The following is an 18324-nucleotide window of genomic DNA, read 5'->3' as shown; positions in this document are numbered from 1 at the left end:
ATTTTATGATTCTGTGACAGCACCACCATCTTCACAGGCCCTGAAGAGAAGGGGAATCTGTCCCTACAGAATCATTAAGGCTGGAAAAGACCTCCAAGGTCATCAAGCCCATGATGAATAAGTGAATGCCACTATGCCCACTACACCATATCACAAAGAGACATATCTTGGTTTTCTTAATGATTCCAGGGATGGTGGCCTCACCCTGTCCTGGGAAGCCTGTTTTAATGGCTGACCACCCTTTCTGGAAAGAAATTTTTCATAATACCCAACCTGAATTTTCCCTGGTGCAGCTTGAGAGTATTTCCCCCTCACCTCTCACTAATTTCCTGGGAGAAGAGGCCAATCCTTCTTTTCAGGGAGATGTAGAGAGTCCCCTGAGCCTTCTTTTCTCCAGATTAAGGAACCTCATCTCCCACAGCTGCTCCTCATGGGACTTAAATTCCAGACCCTTCCCCAGCTCCTTTCCCTTCTCTGGACACACTCCAACCCCACAATGTCTTTCTTGCAGTGAGGAGCTCAAAACTGAACATGGGACTCAAGGCTTGGCCTCAAGCACAGGAGGGATGATAATTGCTCTGGTCCTGCTGGCAAGAGATCAATGGGAGCAGGAAAGTTGAGCTTTTTCTCCAATTTGTCTATCCTGCATTGTGCTGTGAAAAATATTCAGTGCTACAGCTTTGCAGAAAGAGAAGAAGGAAAGAAGATGACCACAAATTCACCTTATCATCAAGTTGTGCATTTCCAAATTTCAACCTCAAGACAAAAGGCACCATAGGTCAGAATTAGAAATGTAGAGGAATTTAACACACATTTGTGAAGGGAAGGGGAAAAAAAATCCCCATTCAGATTTTGGCAGCAAAAAGAAAGAAAACACAGCAATTTTGTCATAGCTTTAGAGGCAGGCAACATTTATCATATACTGGTACCTCCATTTCACAAGGAGATAAACCTATGGAGTGAAGGTTGTACCCTCAGTGCACTTTAAATGGTGAGGATTCCTCCTATACCTAGACTGTGTGTTAGGATGTGCTAAAAATGGTGGGAATATGAATAAAATCCAGGTTTTGTATGCAAATATATTCATTAATATGCAGGTGCTAAGTGGTAATAGTACCAGAGCATTAGTGCTTGGATGTGATTCATAATTAGGGTGGAAAAGGTATAATAAAAATCAGTGTTTGCATCTAGACAACACATAAATCAACCCTGTAAGCAGCCAGCTAGAGCAGGATCCTTAGAGGAAAAGCTTCACACTTTTTGTTTAAAGATTAAAGTTCTTCTTGTGTTAAATCAGTTTCAGAGTGTGAAGAAAACCAGGAATAATTACAGTCCCTCCCATCAGTCTCCCATACCGGCAGAGTTACAAACGATGCGTCTCTACAGCAAAATGGCCACCATCAGCAGCAGGCACAGGGAATGCTAATTGTAATTAAAGAGTTTATTTGGGATCAGAGAGCCGAGTTTTAATCAGGATGAGAATGGAGCCTTGCTGTGGGAGCCTTCAGAAAGTGGTTACTGAGCAGAATGGGCCTTTTTTAAACAGAGAGGGGTCATGAAACTTCTGGAGTGGGTTTTCAGCTTGATTATCTCCTCAGTGGGATGTGGATGAAAATCCTTGTGGGGGCAATTATTGGCATTATTTTGCAGTTTTGTGTTGTTTTTATGGCATGTGCCCCTCAGTGCTCTCAGAGGTCTTTGCAAGGGGCAGGTAGAATCATCATAATGGAATCACCAATAATGGTTTGGGTTGGAAGGGACCTCAAAGATCATCTCATTCCACCCCCTGCCATGGGTAGGGACACCTTCCACTATCTGAGGTTGCTCCAAGCCCTGTCCAGCCTGGCCTTTGACAATTCCAGGGATCCAGGGTCAGCCACAGCTTCTCTGGGAAACCTTGGCCAGGGCCTCACCACCCTCACAGGGAAAAAATTTCTTTCTACCATCCAATCTAGCGAGTCAGACCCTGAAGAGGGTAAGGATGTGGGGTGAAATGATACTGCAAGTAGGCAGAGTGGCACTGGTGGGCACAGAGCTGCACACTGAGTCACCCCAGACTTCTACAGCACAATTCACTACATCCTGCCTGGAAAGGAGCCACACAGATTGGGACTACCATGACCTCAACCTCAGTTGCAGGTGTCAGTGAAAGTCACATCTCATGGCTCAAATTTCTGCACGACTTTGCAAACACTCCCACCAGCACAGGCACTTACCAGCTTCTGAGTAGAACTGTGTCCATTCAAATTCTGACTTGGGGAAAACAGAGACAGGTGGCTCCAGATGCAAGACACCTCCATCCAAATCCTTGAAAAGGGCTTTCCTCGAGCCTTTGCACCTCTTTTCAGGGAGCATGGTGTCTTCAGAGGTTTGTACACTGGTTAGTAAAGGTAACATTATTATTAGTGGCTTGGAACAGCCAGAAAAGCCTATAAATTTCTAAGGCATTAACTACTGGCTGCCAGAGAGGAAGGTACCTGTAACAGCACAGGTGTGTTGAGAGAAACCCATCTCACTGAAACAAATATAAGAGTTGAGACTAATAATTTCCTAAACAAGGGTCTATATTGACTATAGAAGGAGGTCAGTGTGTTTAAATAACATGCCTAATTTTTGGAACACTAACATGTAGTGAGCTGAATTGCTTTCAGTTGCAGATTGACTAAAGGTTCAACATAGCTTAAAGGAACTGGTGAACTGAGCATCTCACACCCATGGCAGAATTCAATATGATAAAAAGACTTGTACTCCAGCAAAGTCCGTGGAGATATTTTCAGATGCCTACACATTGAACCTTGAAGAAAATGCAGAATTTTTTGGTCTCAGGCTGAGAAAACCCAACTGCTGGTACCTTGAATGGGGCAAACAGGTATAGGCAGAGATTTGCAGTAAGGGCAGAGGAACAAAAAGGACAATTCCCCCAATCAACCAAGCTCAAAAGAGGCAGAGAACAAAGACTCCTCTGATCCTGACAGTTCAGTTCTTCACCATCTCTCAGCACATCCAGCATTTCTGCTGGTTAGGTCTACCAGTAGGACAAGCAAAGTTCTTCATGGATTTGCTATATTCTCTGATGTTTCTGTTTCCTTTCTTGCTCCAAGGCAATGCTCATCTTCTCTTTGACAGGACAAATCCATCAAGATATCCCTTCAGGATGCTGAAGCAGAACAATGCAGCCACATGCTGGATCAGGCTCAGCAGCTGCAAAGGGGGATTAAACAAATGCATGCAGATATTGCATGAGGAGCACTGGGACATGTTACCACCCTCAGAGGCTCAGCAGTCTCCCAAGGAAGCCTTCAGTAATCCAAGTGCATTCCTCACATTTGAAAAACACCAGCTCTTGCAGTGGACCGGGCATTCAGGAGCTCACTACCAGCAGAATATTGTGGGATGGATACAAGAGTGAAACATAATGGGAGCTGACAAGCTGGACAGGGCTCAGAAATCTACACGCAAACTAATGCCCAGAGCAAAAAAGCAAAAATATAGAATAAAATAAGAAATTCTGGCAGAAGGCTGGAGGGGCTCTAAACATAGCAGTGCGGGACACCTCCAATTATTTTTGACTGGCAAGTGGAGTCCATGCTGGAATATTTTTTTGCTACTTCAAGGCTTTCCTGACATAGCCTCTGCATCATGTTCAGTGACTGCAATAAATAAATAGGCATGTGGTTTCCATTGGATGTGGTATGTCTAAACCACTGCAACCAGCAGTGACTTAAGGTTACAGATGAAGTTCTCCCCTCCCTCCTCAACCCTCACAGATGATATTCTCCCCGGGCAGGAGCAGTTCTGGCAATCATTTGACATCTCACAGCCTGCCTGATCAACATTTCTGATGTGATCTCGTGGGCACAAATCAAGCCACGCTTCCCCGACCAAAAGGACATTCCCTGTCTCAGGGTTTTTTTCCTGGAGGTCCTGACATTTTCTGAAGCCTGAGGCTGAGAAGTCAGAGATGCTCAGGATGGGGGTTTAGGAGATGGGATATGTGAGGTTTGTTTTGCTACACAAATGTCAGGAAAAGAAGAAATCCAAGAGGATTCATCCGGAGATGCACCTTGATGGAATTCAAAACTCAAATTATAAAAGATTGCCCTAAACTAAATTTGGTGCTGGTTTTCCATTCTTTTTTTTTCCCTGTATTTGGATTTTTCTATGCATGTTTGTTTGATGTTGGAGCTTGCTCATTTTTGTCAGACAGGAGCAGTACAAAAGCAGATATGAGGGGAGGATAGTTCCAAAGCTGTAGGTGTTTGGGGTTTTGGTTTTTTTGTTTTGTTTTGGGGTTTTTTTTGGGTTTTTTTGGGTTTTTTTTTGTTTTGTTTTTGTTTTTTGGGGTTTTTTGTTGTTGTTGTGGTTTGTTTGGGCTTTTTTGTTCTTGCTTTTTTCTTTGTTTGTTTGGGGTTTTTTTCAAAAAAATATAATTCAGAATGAAGCATTTTACCTTGTTGGATAAAAGTAGAACTTGTCCTTCTCACTGACATGTAACATCCTTGATGTCTCTGCTGTGATGAGAGGCATGATGCCTAAATGATCAGCATTTGACATGATACAGACATCCCTGTCTTCACTGTAGCAGCTCTGTGTAAAACCAGTAAAGGTGACTTCTGCCAGGGATTAAGAGAAGATCAAGCAAGGAAAAGTGGTTAAAAGAGTGCTGTAATTAGAGATAAGAAAGTTGGGTTTTTTTCATGTGATGTTTTCCATGTTAACGTGCCCCCTATATATATCTGTGCAAATTATTTTTAAATCACACTAATAGCATTGTTCATAGATCTTCATGTGGCTTTAGAATACTCTGTAGCTAGTTTACATCCTGAGTTGATACAAACCAAGTCACACCATAGGAAATGAAATCACAGAAATAATAACTGAGAGATAAAACAAAAAGCATGAGTATTTAGCACATTTTCATTTGAATAAGTAAGAACCAGTTAAATAACAACCTGCCTTGCATGATTTTTCTACTTGCCAGAGATTAATATAAAACAAGCAGGGTGTGATGACACATACTTGGCTCTGGCACTCAACTCTTATGCAGCTCCAAAATCCATATTGGACCATGAATTTTCTGTGAGATTCTGCACAAGTCTATTTGTCTTTCTCTATCTCTCTTACTCCTCAGTAAAAAGGGGATAATGAATTTTCTTGCAAAAGTAAGTAGCAGTGAGGAGTAAAGACATGAAAATAGTGAGGTATTTAGATCCTACCATTGCAACCAGCTATCAGGGTTCTGCTATATTCAAATATTGCTATGAGGACTGAAAAATTTGTTTGAAACAAAGATCCAGGATCCATAACAGACCTCTATTCCTCTTGTGCAATCTCTTATACCAGTAAAGGTCATAACTGCTTCTGTGAGTTGTAGTTCCTATGTTTTGTGACAATTCTATCCAAAGTGTGATATTCACTTCTCAGATTTGGTATTTTTATTTAGGTGGAGGCAATTGTGGGTCAAAGAGATTAATCAATTGGAAAAATAACACAGAAGGAAGTATGTGTGAGGTAGAATCTATACATTAGCACAATACATAATTATCATGGAATCATAGAATCCAAGAATGGTTTGGATTGGAAAGGACCTTACATATCATCTCCTTCCAACCCTCTGCTACGGACAGGGGAATCTTCCACTATCCCAGGCTGATTCAAGCCCCATCCAACCCAACCCTAAATACCTCCAGGGATGGAGCAGCCACAGCTTCTAGGGCAACAATCATCCTGCTGTAGATTCAGGAAGTGAAAAATATCAAATAATATTTTTTCTTAATTAAACTGTGTCAAGTTGTAGAAGAATTGTGTAATCAATTTCACTGAGGCTGATTTCTCCAACAGTCCATCTCTGGGAGGCTAAAACTTCAACTGGAAAAAATGACATTAGTAAAGAAAAGCAGTGACAGAACAGTCTGGCCAGTGGAGGCAGAAGACCAACCTTTCAGCTTCATGATTCCCAGGGCTTTTGGACAATGCCCAGTTTTGTGGCAGGGATGCTCTGGCCTTTGGCTGGGAACGGTGCTAAATGTGGGCCATAAAATCCCAACACGGCCTCTTAGAGGGTAGCGTGGGGGTCGGTCCTGGGCTGTTGGATCAGCTGAGTGAGGCTTGATCCTGTCTCTGAGGCAGTCAAAAGTCGAGCTTGTTGCGACAATGACAGAGTTTTTAAGTTCTATGAATGTTTTCCCCGTGTAGCATTGCTCGGTGTAGGCACAGTGCACCATTGCCAGGAGTCCCACAGTGTTGTCCACCAGCACCACGTTTTCCACAATAATGCTGCCTCCAAGACGGATCATGACACCATAGTCATAATTCTTATAGGACAGAAAACCTGTGATCCTAGTGCAGGTCTGAAATCCATCTTCCTGGTACAGGTGAACGCCGTGGAGACTCGAATGGGCCACATTTCCACTGCAATATTCTCCAGCTAGTGAGCACTCCTGGCCCCTGACATGGAAGCCAATCCTCTCGGATCCTGCCACAGCATTGCCATGAAGGGAGACATTGGTGGCCAGGTTCACCTTGATGCCAGACACCCAGTTTAATGAACCTGCTGGCTGCCTGCTCAGAATAACAAGGCTCCTGATGAGGGAGTGATTTTTCCCTTCCAAATCAATGCCAGATCCAGTGGTGTTGAAGACCACGTTATTGTGCAACAAGATCCCACTGCTCTCGACTGCTTTGATGCCAGCTCCACAGCTGCCACTAATGCTGGACGACACCACTGAGGACCCCTGGGATACATTCCTGAATTCAATGGCAGAAAGCTGAGGAGGTCCAAAATTCAAAAATTGAACATTTAAGAGTTGAAGAGCACCTGCAATTAAATAAATGGAGTGAAATAAAAGCTTATATTACATAAGAACAGGTAAGGAAAACCACGTTAACAACAGTCAGACATATAAGAGCAGGTACTTTGTCAGTGTATTGTACTGACGGGTATTTGTTAATAAATATATACAAAGTCTTAGTAAAACCTTACAAAACACAGAACAGCCCCTCCTAAACTATCTTCCATTTTTATTAATTTTTAGTGGTGCTCATGTTTCATACTTGCTGACAGTCAGGTTGTTCTGACTTTCATAGCTCGTGTGAATGGATTCACATGTTGCTGCACCTCTTTCTTGGGCAAAACTGGCGTGCTTGATGAGGACCGGTGAATCTCAACTACCTTCAAACTCCATCCCACTGGAGCCTGTGAAGTGTCCCACCAGCATCCTCCCAGCACAAGCCACATCCGACTGGATCTGCACGTTCCGCGTGAGGAGCCCAACCTCCGCGGCCAAAGGGATGCTTCTGCCATCTTCTGTGTCATGGGGACGCCCTGGGGAGTTTCAAGAAAGCAAATGTGATAAGTGTCTATCATACCTATTAGCCAGTGCTTTGAGGGACATGAATCCTGACAGCTCCTCTGCAGAATCTGCACTGACATTCAGGTGTGTTTCACCCCTAGCACAATCTGCGTGCATTGACACAAAACCAGAAAGGCCACCTGCCCATCAAATATTCACTGTGTGCTTATATTTTACCAAGATATCTTGTTTTTAGAACAAGGAGGTGCTAAACCTTTCCCCTGCGGTGTGCAGGTGCCAAAGCAATGAACAGGTTCACACTTAATTTTTTCCAAGCTCTGCGTGCTGGAGTTACTCTTCAGCTCACTGCAGAGTTATCTCCATTAATTTTCCTCAGGATCAGACTAATGTCAATGCCAAAACTCTCTTTGCTACAGAGTGTTGCTTGTGTGTGCTTTCTAAAAGGATTTTAAAACATTTTTTCAATGCCTTTCTGAAAGAGACTTGTTCAAGTATGCATCTCTCTAGCTTGGATTAATCTCAGGTTATTTTAGTCACATGAAGATACGATTTTTAACCAGTTATCCAGACTGGTTTTATGCATGGTGGAGATCAACAGGCAAATCTCAAGTGCGATTTGTCGAGTATTTTATATACCTGCTTTAGGGGCAGATAAAAAATGAGTGAGAATTATGTATTGTATGCATTTTTCTGCTTTAATTATCAAGGGAACTGAGAGTGACTGGCTCGTATGTGAACATTTCCTGCAAGTATCTACATTTGTCAAGGTGAAACTCAGCATTTACCCCTTAATTTTTCCATCAGAATTTTTTTTTCAGCTGTATCTAACAATTGCTGCATCACTCAAGGGGTAAGCAGTGATTTCCCCTCATGATACATTGTATCTGCATCAGCTAAAAAGGAAGGCCTAAACTGCATAAACTACTGAAAATAAAGTCTAGATGTTCTATGCTTTGAACTGCGCATTTTGTTTGAAAAATGCTATTGTCATAAAAAGCTGTGCCATGGAGGCTACTGTTGATTAACACTGTGGATAATTGCAGAACAGAGCTCAATTCCAAGTGAAGCTTTGATTACTGGCTCAGACATTTAAACATTTGTAATTTAAAACATTATATTTCTGGATCTTTGTATCCATTACACTCATTTCTGTGCCTACTGGCTGGAATAAAGATCAAATTTTAAAAATATTGATGTGCACAAGAAAAATCCTTGGTTTGAAGGTTCAGAATTTGACCTTTAGATCTTTAGATTTTGTTAAATAGATGGTAATAAATTTATTTTATAAGCTGAAATAAAAGTAAATAAGTATTAATACTGCATCCCTTTTTCCCACAAACATATAGATCCCATGCAATCTACACAGAAAATAGCTATAAACAGATTTTATGTTTATTTATATAGTAGTTTATAAATACATTGTTTTCATACTATGGAATTGATAAAATTTTGGTTTTTAAACTTTTTGAAGATAATTATTTTGAAATTTGAAAAAAGGCTGGGGTTTAATTCTTTTCCAGGTTTTTGACATACCATAGAAATTGTATAAAGGGCCTAAAATCCTACAGTTCTTTTTTTCCTTTAAAAGAGGAAAAATTACTTTCTCTCTCTGTGAACCAGCTCAACTTGAAACACCAGATAGTTTTCCCAAACAATTCAGCAGTGAATTGATTGTATTCACAGAAATTCATGTTACAATCAGCAAGCTAAAAAAGTATATGGAGAAAGCAATATACCACCACAAGGAAGCCACCACAAGGAAGTAGAATTGATCCTGTTGAGATATGAAATGGAAAGTCAATACTTCAGAAGAAAACTTTCAGAAAAAGGAAAGAAAAATTCCTTACCAATGTGCCTGTGCAGAAGATGATCATGAATTCTTATATTATGACCATGGACTTCTTTAAGTGTAACTACTTCAGCTTGGTGGGCTTCATAGGAGGAAGAACCGATCACAATATCCCCACCTTGATCCCAATCTACTTCATCCTCTACAAAAATCCTGTAACACCATGATATAAACTTAATGTCACTACACTTATGGGAGTTAGGCTCACAAATTTCATTAAAAATGAACAGTTTTGCTCAGGGAGATCTGAAAAAAGAAAAAAAAAAAAAAGTCCACAGGCTATGCTGTAGGAAAAGCCCCTTTAGAGCTTTCTGCAAAAACAGATGTCTGAAATATGTGGGAGGAAATTAATCCTGAAGCATCTACTTCACACCATTGATTAACAACATATACAGTTCCAGTACAGCATTTCAGAGGCCAAGTTGCCTCCAAAAGACATATCAGATCATTTTTGGTGCCAGGAATATTCTACAGAGCTGAAAGTCAGCCTTGGATTTAGACAACAACCATGTACAGGGTTGTGTGGCTGTCTGCACTTGGCATCTAATCTTCAGCAGAACTTGGAGCTCTAGTAGTGGGTGAAAAGCAATTTAGTTCTCTGAATTGGTTACTTTGATCAGGATCTGATTCCCTAAACAAGAGCACCTCTTGCTCTCTGAGATATCCCAGGGTATCTAAAACATCAGCCAGCAGATGTGCCAGGAGACAGGACTGGTTCCTGAAGTGCTCCTGGAGATAAATGTGCAAGCCATGGAAGGACCCCAAAAGCATCTCAAAAGAGCCCAAAGACACCTCAAATATGTCCAAACCATCTGTTTAGGAATTTGAATCCTTCCTTTGGTTGCTGAACATCCTCTAGTCACCACCACTTAAAACTCTGCTGGCTACTGAATGTTGCACAGAGTCCTGCATTTATTTGTTTTAATCTTGAACTGAAGATCCCCTTCTACAGTCAAAGTTCTACTGGTAGTTCAGGGGATTTTTAGCTTCATGTAAGGAAAAGAAAAGTGTTTAGTGACAGCAAAATGCATAATGATCAGTGTTCATCTCTATTTGATAAACACCTTGACCTGTTACAGAGTTACTGTGCTGGCCAGGTGATGATCTGAATTCCTCGGGGAATTATTGAGGAAAAAGAGCACTGAGTAAATTCAGACAATGCCTCACATGCAGACTAGAGAGAGGGAAGTGCAGAGAGAAAGGAGATTCCTAAAAGGATGTTGTCAAGTTTTTCCAGTGTCTCTTTTCCCATAATTTTTTTAGAAATGAGTAGGTTCCAGATGAACACATACAGTATACAATATCTGTGAATATTCAGTAGAGAAATCCACAAAAATTTCTTTTGTTTTGGTTTGGTTTTGTTTTACTTGTTGTTGTTGGGTTTTTGGGTTTTTTTTTTTTGGTTGGTTGGTTGGTTTTGGGTTTTGGTTTTTTTGTTTTGTTTTGTTTTGTTGGGTTTGTTTATTTGTTTGTTGTTGGGGGGTTTTTTTTTGCTTTTCTTGTTGGTTTTTTTTTTTTTTTTTTTCTGGAGGAATCACTGCATATCTTCTGTAAGGGCAGGAAAGTCCTTCCTGAACTGATGAGCTGATTCATACTGGAAAATTATACAGAGCACCTTCTCTCATTCAAGAAAATCCACTTCCTTCAGCTTTCATATTCCAGTTCTGCTTTACCTACTTCCTGTATCCAACCACATTAACTCTTTTTTCATTAAAAGTCTATCAAAAGCTATTTGATAGATTTTTAATGAAAAAGAGGGTATTGTTTTTGGTTTGTTTATGTTTTTTTTCCTTTATTTTAACAACTGAAACAACTCTTTGTGCTGTATTTAATGTGCATGCATTAACTCCAAACACTTGTATCTTAGCACCTCATGATATTTCACATAAAATATCTGGGCAGCCACCCAGATCTAGCCTGGATCCATTTCATCCAAGGGTTTAACTGGCATGCTTCAGTCAGAATCTGCTTACTCTGATCTCCCATCTCAGCCAGGGAAGGAGAAGAATTTCCAGAGGGTGATTCTGAAGTTGCATGGTTTGGATCAGGATCAGGTAGCAATTCCTAACCAATTAATCTACACTGAACACACAGCTCTGAGAGAGCACACAACAGATGAGCCCTTCTGGTGAGGTCTTTGTGCTTCCACTGCTCATCTTTACAACCATTTCCCAAAAGGCTGACACCTCCACCCTGATGGGAACTCTTCCAATGAAGGAAGGAAGGAAGGAAGGAAGGAAGGAAGGAAGTCTCAGTTTGATTCTTCCTTAGAATTTTGATTTCTTTAGAATTAATTAATCTGAGTTGGAAGAGACCTTAAAAATCATCAGCTTCCCCATCATGGTGCAATTTTCTGTTACCTAGGTTGTTTTTTTTTCTATCTAGACAGAATTCAAACAGAACCCATCACAAAGGGAAAGAATAATGCAACTCACAGGAATATTAAATACTAGTCATAGGAATAGGAGCCAAAATTTAATATTTGAAAGCATATTTGGCCAAAATACCACCTTTCATTGCCCGGAGCAACATTAGTTCCCAGATGTATCCAAGGCATCTTAGGATAAGCACTATAAATTTGCACCTGTCCATAAACTCCTGGGGGAAAAAAAAAAGAAAGAACATAAGGAGGATTTCAAAGGTTAAAGAAAAAGAGGCTTGAGAAGAACTGAAGCAATAACTGAATATATGGAAATCTTTATATTTATTAAAGTATATTTCTATATTTTATGAGAAGTGTAAGAACAGCACAAAGCCTTCACTCAAAATACAAAGTGAAGGAGCAATAAGTCCTCAATAAAGTAAAATGACCATCACATATACAGGCAAGAGAGGGGATTTTACCCCTCTTATTGGCACAAATTAGAATTGAAGGAATTGCAGACAATGATATCTACCATTAAAAAAAACCAAACCAAACCAAAAAACAAACAAAAAAACCCCAAACAAAACAAAAAACAAAACAAAACAAAACAAACAAACAAAAAAAAACCAACAAAAAAACCCACCAAAAACAAACAAAAAAACCAGAAACAAACAAAAAAATTATCTAAGTAAACAAATTAAGTAAAAACTCCAGGAATGAAAGGTACAAAAAATTATGTGGCTATTATTAATCTTTCTGGACAATAAACTTTTTTTCCATTCTCTGGAAAAGGGATCCAAAACCAGAAGACAAATCCAAAATACAGAAGCTTTTCTTATAGATGATATGTCCCAGAAGATTAAATGTTAGCTGTAAAATATGTGTGCCTTTGTTTGAGGTTTATCTAAACAATGTAATAACAGTCTCAACAGTGGTAGATTTGGATATTACCAAAAATTAGTTTCCTATGAAAAGTGGAATTCATGTTTCATACCAATACTCCCTGGGTGGACATTTATATCCTCCAGACGATCACAGTAAATCCCTTCAGAAGCCCGGAGAAGGAAGAGCAGCTTTAAATCCCTTTCTAGGGGATATTGCAAAGAACCTGCAATAAAGACAAAACAGCATCAAACCCACCACAAAAGTATCCATGACTTCTGTGACACAGAAAATGGGAGGGAAACTAGGCGGAGAATATGTGCCTAATCTAATTTTAAATAAATACCTAAATGGCTGAACTAATATTTCCTTTCTCAAACTGTTTTTGCCTTTTTGCTCTTTCATGAGTTGCGAGGTAATCATGCAGCAAGGATGGGAAAGATTGAGGAAAAAAACTCGGAAAAAAGAAAGTGCCCAAGAAGTTTTCATAAACTGTATTCCAACTTTGCCTTAATTTCTTTCACCAAGGGTAGTTTACAGTTTAAGAGGAAAATGGCCCAGCACTAAACAGATACTAAGGAGGAAAAAGTAGGACAGTTTTTGCCCTGGAGAAATGTATGCGGAGTCCAGTAAAGGAGTTCAACGTTCCTGTAAAATTAGAGATTAAATCAATTATGCAACAGAAAACTGTAGCAGATGTAGAACTAAAATATATATATATATATGTATCTGTACAAAATTAGCTGGCCTGTCATATTCTTTTAATATTTAAAAATTACTAGTTTGGAAAAGAGAGCTGATTTTGTATCCTAAAGAAACACTTTGCTTTAAGAGCCTTTTTTTTAATTTAAGTGAAATCAATAAAACAATTAATTGTTCCCCACCACTGTCTGACTGATAACTGAAGATATTTAAATTTTCTGTGTGCCTTTTTAATGAGTAAAAGGCAAACAGTACAAGACTTGCATGTTCCCCATCTAACATATCTCACACCAGTGAGCATGTATATTCTCTGGGGACATGAAGGGAATTATTTTTCAGTGTCCATCGTCCACCCAATCCAGCTTTGAATTCCTTGTTTAAACTCCCATAACTGTGTTTTGAACAGAGGAAAAGCAGGAATTAGGTTGTTTCCAAATATGCTTTCACAATTTCTCATATTTTTTACTCCTGGTTACAAACCATTTACTATAATATTTAAGTCAGTTAAAACCATCTCATATATCCAATTCTCAGCTCGGTTTTAAAACCATTTTTAAGTAGGCTTCCAGACTTAACAACCACATACAAAGGATTGGAACTGGGGATTCCATAGGATGAACTGGAAGTTCTTCCTCTCTTAAAAGATTTACATCTACGTTTAGCTAAAACTCACAAATTTTAGTCCAAAAAACCACAAGATATCAAGAAATTTTACCCTTGTTAAAAAAAAAGCCAAAACCACACAATTAAAAAATACAGTCAGAGTGAGAAACAAAGATCATAATAAAAATATTTATAATGGAAAATAAAATAAATTTGAAAAGGGAAGATAATATTCACAGAAATTCTTCAGTGGCTGGAAACTGTAATTGGAAAATGACACAAAAGAACACAGTAGTCATCAATCAGTATGAAAATTCTACTTCTTTTAAGAATATTTAGAAGAAAAAGAGGTGTAATACTTGCTTATTGCCATCAATAGTTCCATGGGTTTAAATCAATGGATTTCAGTAACTTGAATGCAAGTGCTAGCAGAGAGTTTTACAGAAAACCCGTTGGCCTATTAAGGTGGACTCTTCAACAAATTTGGGATCACTCATGATGTCTGAGAGCCCTCGAAGAAAGCTAATATTGTGCCAATATTTCAAACAAAGATAAAAGTAAGAGCCCCAGGTAATTACAGGCCTGTCAACTTGACACTGATTCTGGGGGAAAAATAAATAAAAATGGAATGTCCAACTCTGAACACAATTAATAAATCATTAAAGGTGGATGATATAATTAATGCCAATCAACCTGCTTTTATAGAAAAAAAGGTCCTGTGAAACTTCCTTGTTATCATCTCCTAATGAGATTACAGGTCTAGTTGATAAAAATAATAGCTTTGATATCGTATAATTGGCTTCTCCAAGGCACTTGGCTTAGTAGCACAAAACTTTGTCATTAACAAACTACACGAGTGCAGCAGGAACATGGCACACACTAATTTACAGCCTGAGTGACTGGAATGGAGACATGGACTCAAGAAGATCTGGTGTTGCAAACCGTGTGGCATTCCATGATTTATTATGGACACAAATTTATGTGAGGATATTGAAAGTAAGCAGATAAACTGATACAACTGGATAGAACAATTACAAGGGTGCTCTAGGAAAGTCAGCAGGAATTTAGAAGTGAAGAATTAGGAAAAAGGTGATGAATGCTCTAGGGGAGCCTGCTTGAGCGGGGTGGTTGGATTAAATGACCTTCAGTGACCCATTCCAACTTTATCCATTCTGTGATTCTCTAATACTGAACATAATAAGGCAAGAGGTCTTGAAAAGGTAAGAATCTCTCTGGGAATGAATGGAGAAGACTGAAAAACAAAGGGAAAAGCTGAGTAAGGTCTCAGATACACACTTTAGCTAAGTCTAAATTGATTCCAGTAGAATGGCCCATGAAAATAAAGATATGGAAGCAGCAGCTACTTCAGCTTATTCATAAGGGGACTACAAAATAGTTGATCCACACAGGCCACTGGAGCTGGGTAAGTTACAGAACATTATGAAGTAAGTGGCAATGAAATCACAGCTCTTGTAATAAATAACTTTGTTGGATACAACAACTTGCCACAAACAACAGGAATCATGATTTCTGCAACACGTAAGTGAAGGATATGGGCTTTAACTGTCCATCTTTGAACTTTGGTTGTGAAAACTTCAGATTTCTTGTCCCATTTTTCTGTGGTGAGCAAGTCCTACACAAGACCACACAAAACTGCCCAATTCCCCATCCTGCAAGGGAGGAGTGGAAGTGGATCCCCTTTCATGCTCCTACTCCAGCTGGAAGCCCTGGCATTTTGATGAGCAACCTCATTGATCATCAAGTGAAATAATAATGTGCTGTTGGCAGAGAACCAGGACAAAAGGATACTTGCAACCTGGAAATTACCAAAAGGTGGAAATATCTGGTGAGATATGCAGAAAAGGTCAGGAGGCACTAAAGACAGAGGCAGGGCTCCCTCAAATTTGTGTTCTTCCAATTGCACTACACAGTGCAAAAACCACCAATCATGTATGATAATCCTGTGTTAAACAACCTGATGTGTTAATAAATTCACCACTGATACACACTGTCCTGAAGAACTGTGAGATGCAAATGTTGAGATTGCAACACAGATCTGTTAGCACAATGGTTTTGGCTGGTTCATAATCCTTCCTCAGGTCTAACTCCTGGAGAGGAGAAAACCTATGAGAAAAAATGAGGGAATAAACAGGAGAACAGAAATGTAGATGCGTTTTTTCTACCCAGATTTTCCTTTATTCTGGACTGTGGTCTGGATCTAGTTTGTTGACTTTTGAAAGCATTTTCCATTGTTTTCATCTTTCAGTTCTGTTCCAGATGTTCCTCCTGACAGATTTTTGTTGTATTGTTTGGGGTTTTGTTCCACAGCAAAAAACCCATTCAATTCTTTCCTAGAATAGTGGGTGTTTCCTCCCTTCTAGCCTTCTCTTTTCTTTTTTTTTTCACAACATAACATTCTGCAACAGCTGTTGCATATAAGAGCAACGAAATCTCTGAGATCAATCTCCTCCCTTCACCTGGCAAACAGACTTTGCTGAGTATCTGGCTGGGACCATCTCATCTATCTCCTCTATCTCTGAATCCCAAACTACTTGGACTCTAAATACCCAGCTATTTTGAAAACTGTGTCATATTTTCACCAGAAAATATGGTGTATGGTGTATCTGAGGAGCTTTTATTCATGATCAATACACAGCTGGACAGCACCTACTGTTGGTTCTCTTCTGGAGCTTCCTTCAGGTGTTCAGGCTGCACTCTGGGAAGAACCTTGAATAGCAGCCAAACAAGGAACGCTCACTCTGTTGCCTCTTTCTGCCAAATGTACAGAAGATTTCAGAAGTCCTCAGCTCCACATCTCCACAACTGTGGTGTAGGAACCAACAGCCAGAAGTTGGGGGTGAATGAGGAATAAGTGGTGAGACACGTAGGATGGGATCTGAGAGTCCCAGTGCCCTCCAAATCCTCTCTTGGATGGCAGATACAAGACAGGGATAAATGACTGTGGAGTGGGACTTTTAAGCAGAAGTTGCAGGCAGGGGAGACACCTGAGAGTATTCAGAGCGATAGAAAATCCTTATGATTAGGCAACTGAACCATATTTCTGGGGAGAATCATATACCTACATTCAGGTTTTTTAATCTAGATTTTCTCTAGATACTTTATCAACCAGTCCCACTGACTGCAGGGGCTCCACTGGTTATATTGGATAGACCCCTACTGGTACAGCAGCTCATGTGCTGATGTCCACATTGCACCTAAATTTGGGTGTCTAGAACATGTGAACCAAATCCCTTCCCTACATGGTGAAATCAGTTAAAAGAAACTGAATGGCTTAGAAGGGGTAAAAGGCAAACAGGCAGAGGCTGAGGAGTTCATTGAAGGGAATACAAATAGTCCAATGAACTTTTCAAACCACTTTTTTTTCTGTGATCCGGAATGAAAATACATCTTGTTACACCAACAGAGTCCCTTCTTCATACAAGTTGGACGGCTGTGCAGGGACGATGTGTACCTGCACAGCCAAAAATAGGACCCACACAACAGAGGTGCTGGAGAAGTTGGAAAAGACAGTAAATTGGTGAAATTCACTAATTACTGCTCTTTATTTACTGCTAACACATAGCCACTTAATGAAATACACTGATTTATCCTTTGACAAATCAGTATGGGGGCTCTTCCTGGAAAAAAGGGGGAATAAATGCATTAGAGCTCTTAGCACAAGCAAGATAAGGGGCATTAGAATTGTCTGGGGTTCCCTCTCCAGACAATCAAGCCATGAGCTAATGATGACCTTAGGCTTCCTGCCTCCAATGAGTGACATGACTGACAAGCAGCCATCAGGAGATATGTGATGGAAAGAATGTGACAAGTTGAAATTAAAAAGAGAAATCCTATCTGGATAATTACTTGGAGAGCTCTACTATAAAAAGAAAAGGCAGCCTGCCAGCAAAGAGCAGCTGAGTGCAGTTTAGTTCAGGATGAGTCCAACAGATCAATGTGTGCCAAGTGAACTTCAGCATTTCCTTCAGCTTTATTGGGAGCTGAGGGCTTTGCTCAGCAGTGGAACAGGGCACTTTCTGCATATATTGTCTGAGTTTTAATGCTTGTGGGTTAAAATGGACAGAATCATCCTAGATGAGAATGGAAAAACAACTGTGAGCTGTTGAACTCATAATTTCTTACCTTGTTTTGAAACAGATGTGCTAAAGATATTTAGCACTTCACTTTCTCTCTGAACCTCAAACTTCCTTTTATAAGCTGGAAAAATAGCCAATTTTTACAATATCATAGTGCAGAGAAATAGAATTACATGGTGTTACTAAAATTCTACTGCAAACATCACCATCAAATAAAAGACTTTGAAGGATAAAGTGAAAGAGAGAAACTCCTTATCTTAGAGGTAGAACTATGAAAGTAGTAATAATTAGAAAGTTTCCCTGGATCAAACAACACTGAAAGTCTAGGAGCACGCAGAGAAATTCCTGTGTGGGTAGATTCACACATTTTCTTTTGTGTTTTCTGAGAGTTCTGACAGAATTCTTTGTGGATCTTAAATCATCTCACATCTTCCAGGGATCATAATTCACATGGATTGTGATCATACATTAAAGAGAAAAGTGATTATTGACCCTGCATGGTCAATGGTGTTC

The 18324-nt window shown here is 39.7% G+C and overlaps 1 protein-coding gene across 1 annotated transcript in view; it reads right to left on the bottom strand.

Annotated features, from left to right (window-relative positions):
• PKHD1 (PKHD1 ciliary IPT domain containing fibrocystin/polyductin) overlaps positions 1–18324 on the bottom strand; it is a 239336-nt gene that overhangs the window by 66725 nt on the left and 154287 nt on the right. Inside the window, exons 52-58 of the mRNA XM_039696008.1 lie at positions 12522–12635; positions 11673–11760; positions 9161–9315; positions 7172–7324; positions 5939–6817; positions 4451–4613; positions 2217–2377 (exon numbers count right to left, since the gene is read on the bottom strand). Coding sequence (XP_039551942.1) covers positions 2217–2377; positions 4451–4613; positions 5939–6817; positions 7172–7324; positions 9161–9315; positions 11673–11760; positions 12522–12635 — 1713 coding nt within the window. The remainder of the gene's footprint in view (positions 1–2216; positions 2378–4450; positions 4614–5938; positions 6818–7171; positions 7325–9160; positions 9316–11672; positions 11761–12521; positions 12636–18324) is intronic.

The sequence above is a fragment of the Passer montanus genome, unplaced genomic scaffold (assembly GCF_014805655.1).
Source record: "Passer montanus isolate IOZ18808 unplaced genomic scaffold, ASM1480565v1 scaffold94, whole genome shotgun sequence".
In the NCBI taxonomy this organism is placed as follows: Eukaryota; Metazoa; Chordata; class Aves; order Passeriformes; family Passeridae; genus Passer; species Passer montanus.
Note: the sequence above shows the minus strand (reverse complement) of the source record. Positions and strands in the feature narration are given on the sequence as shown.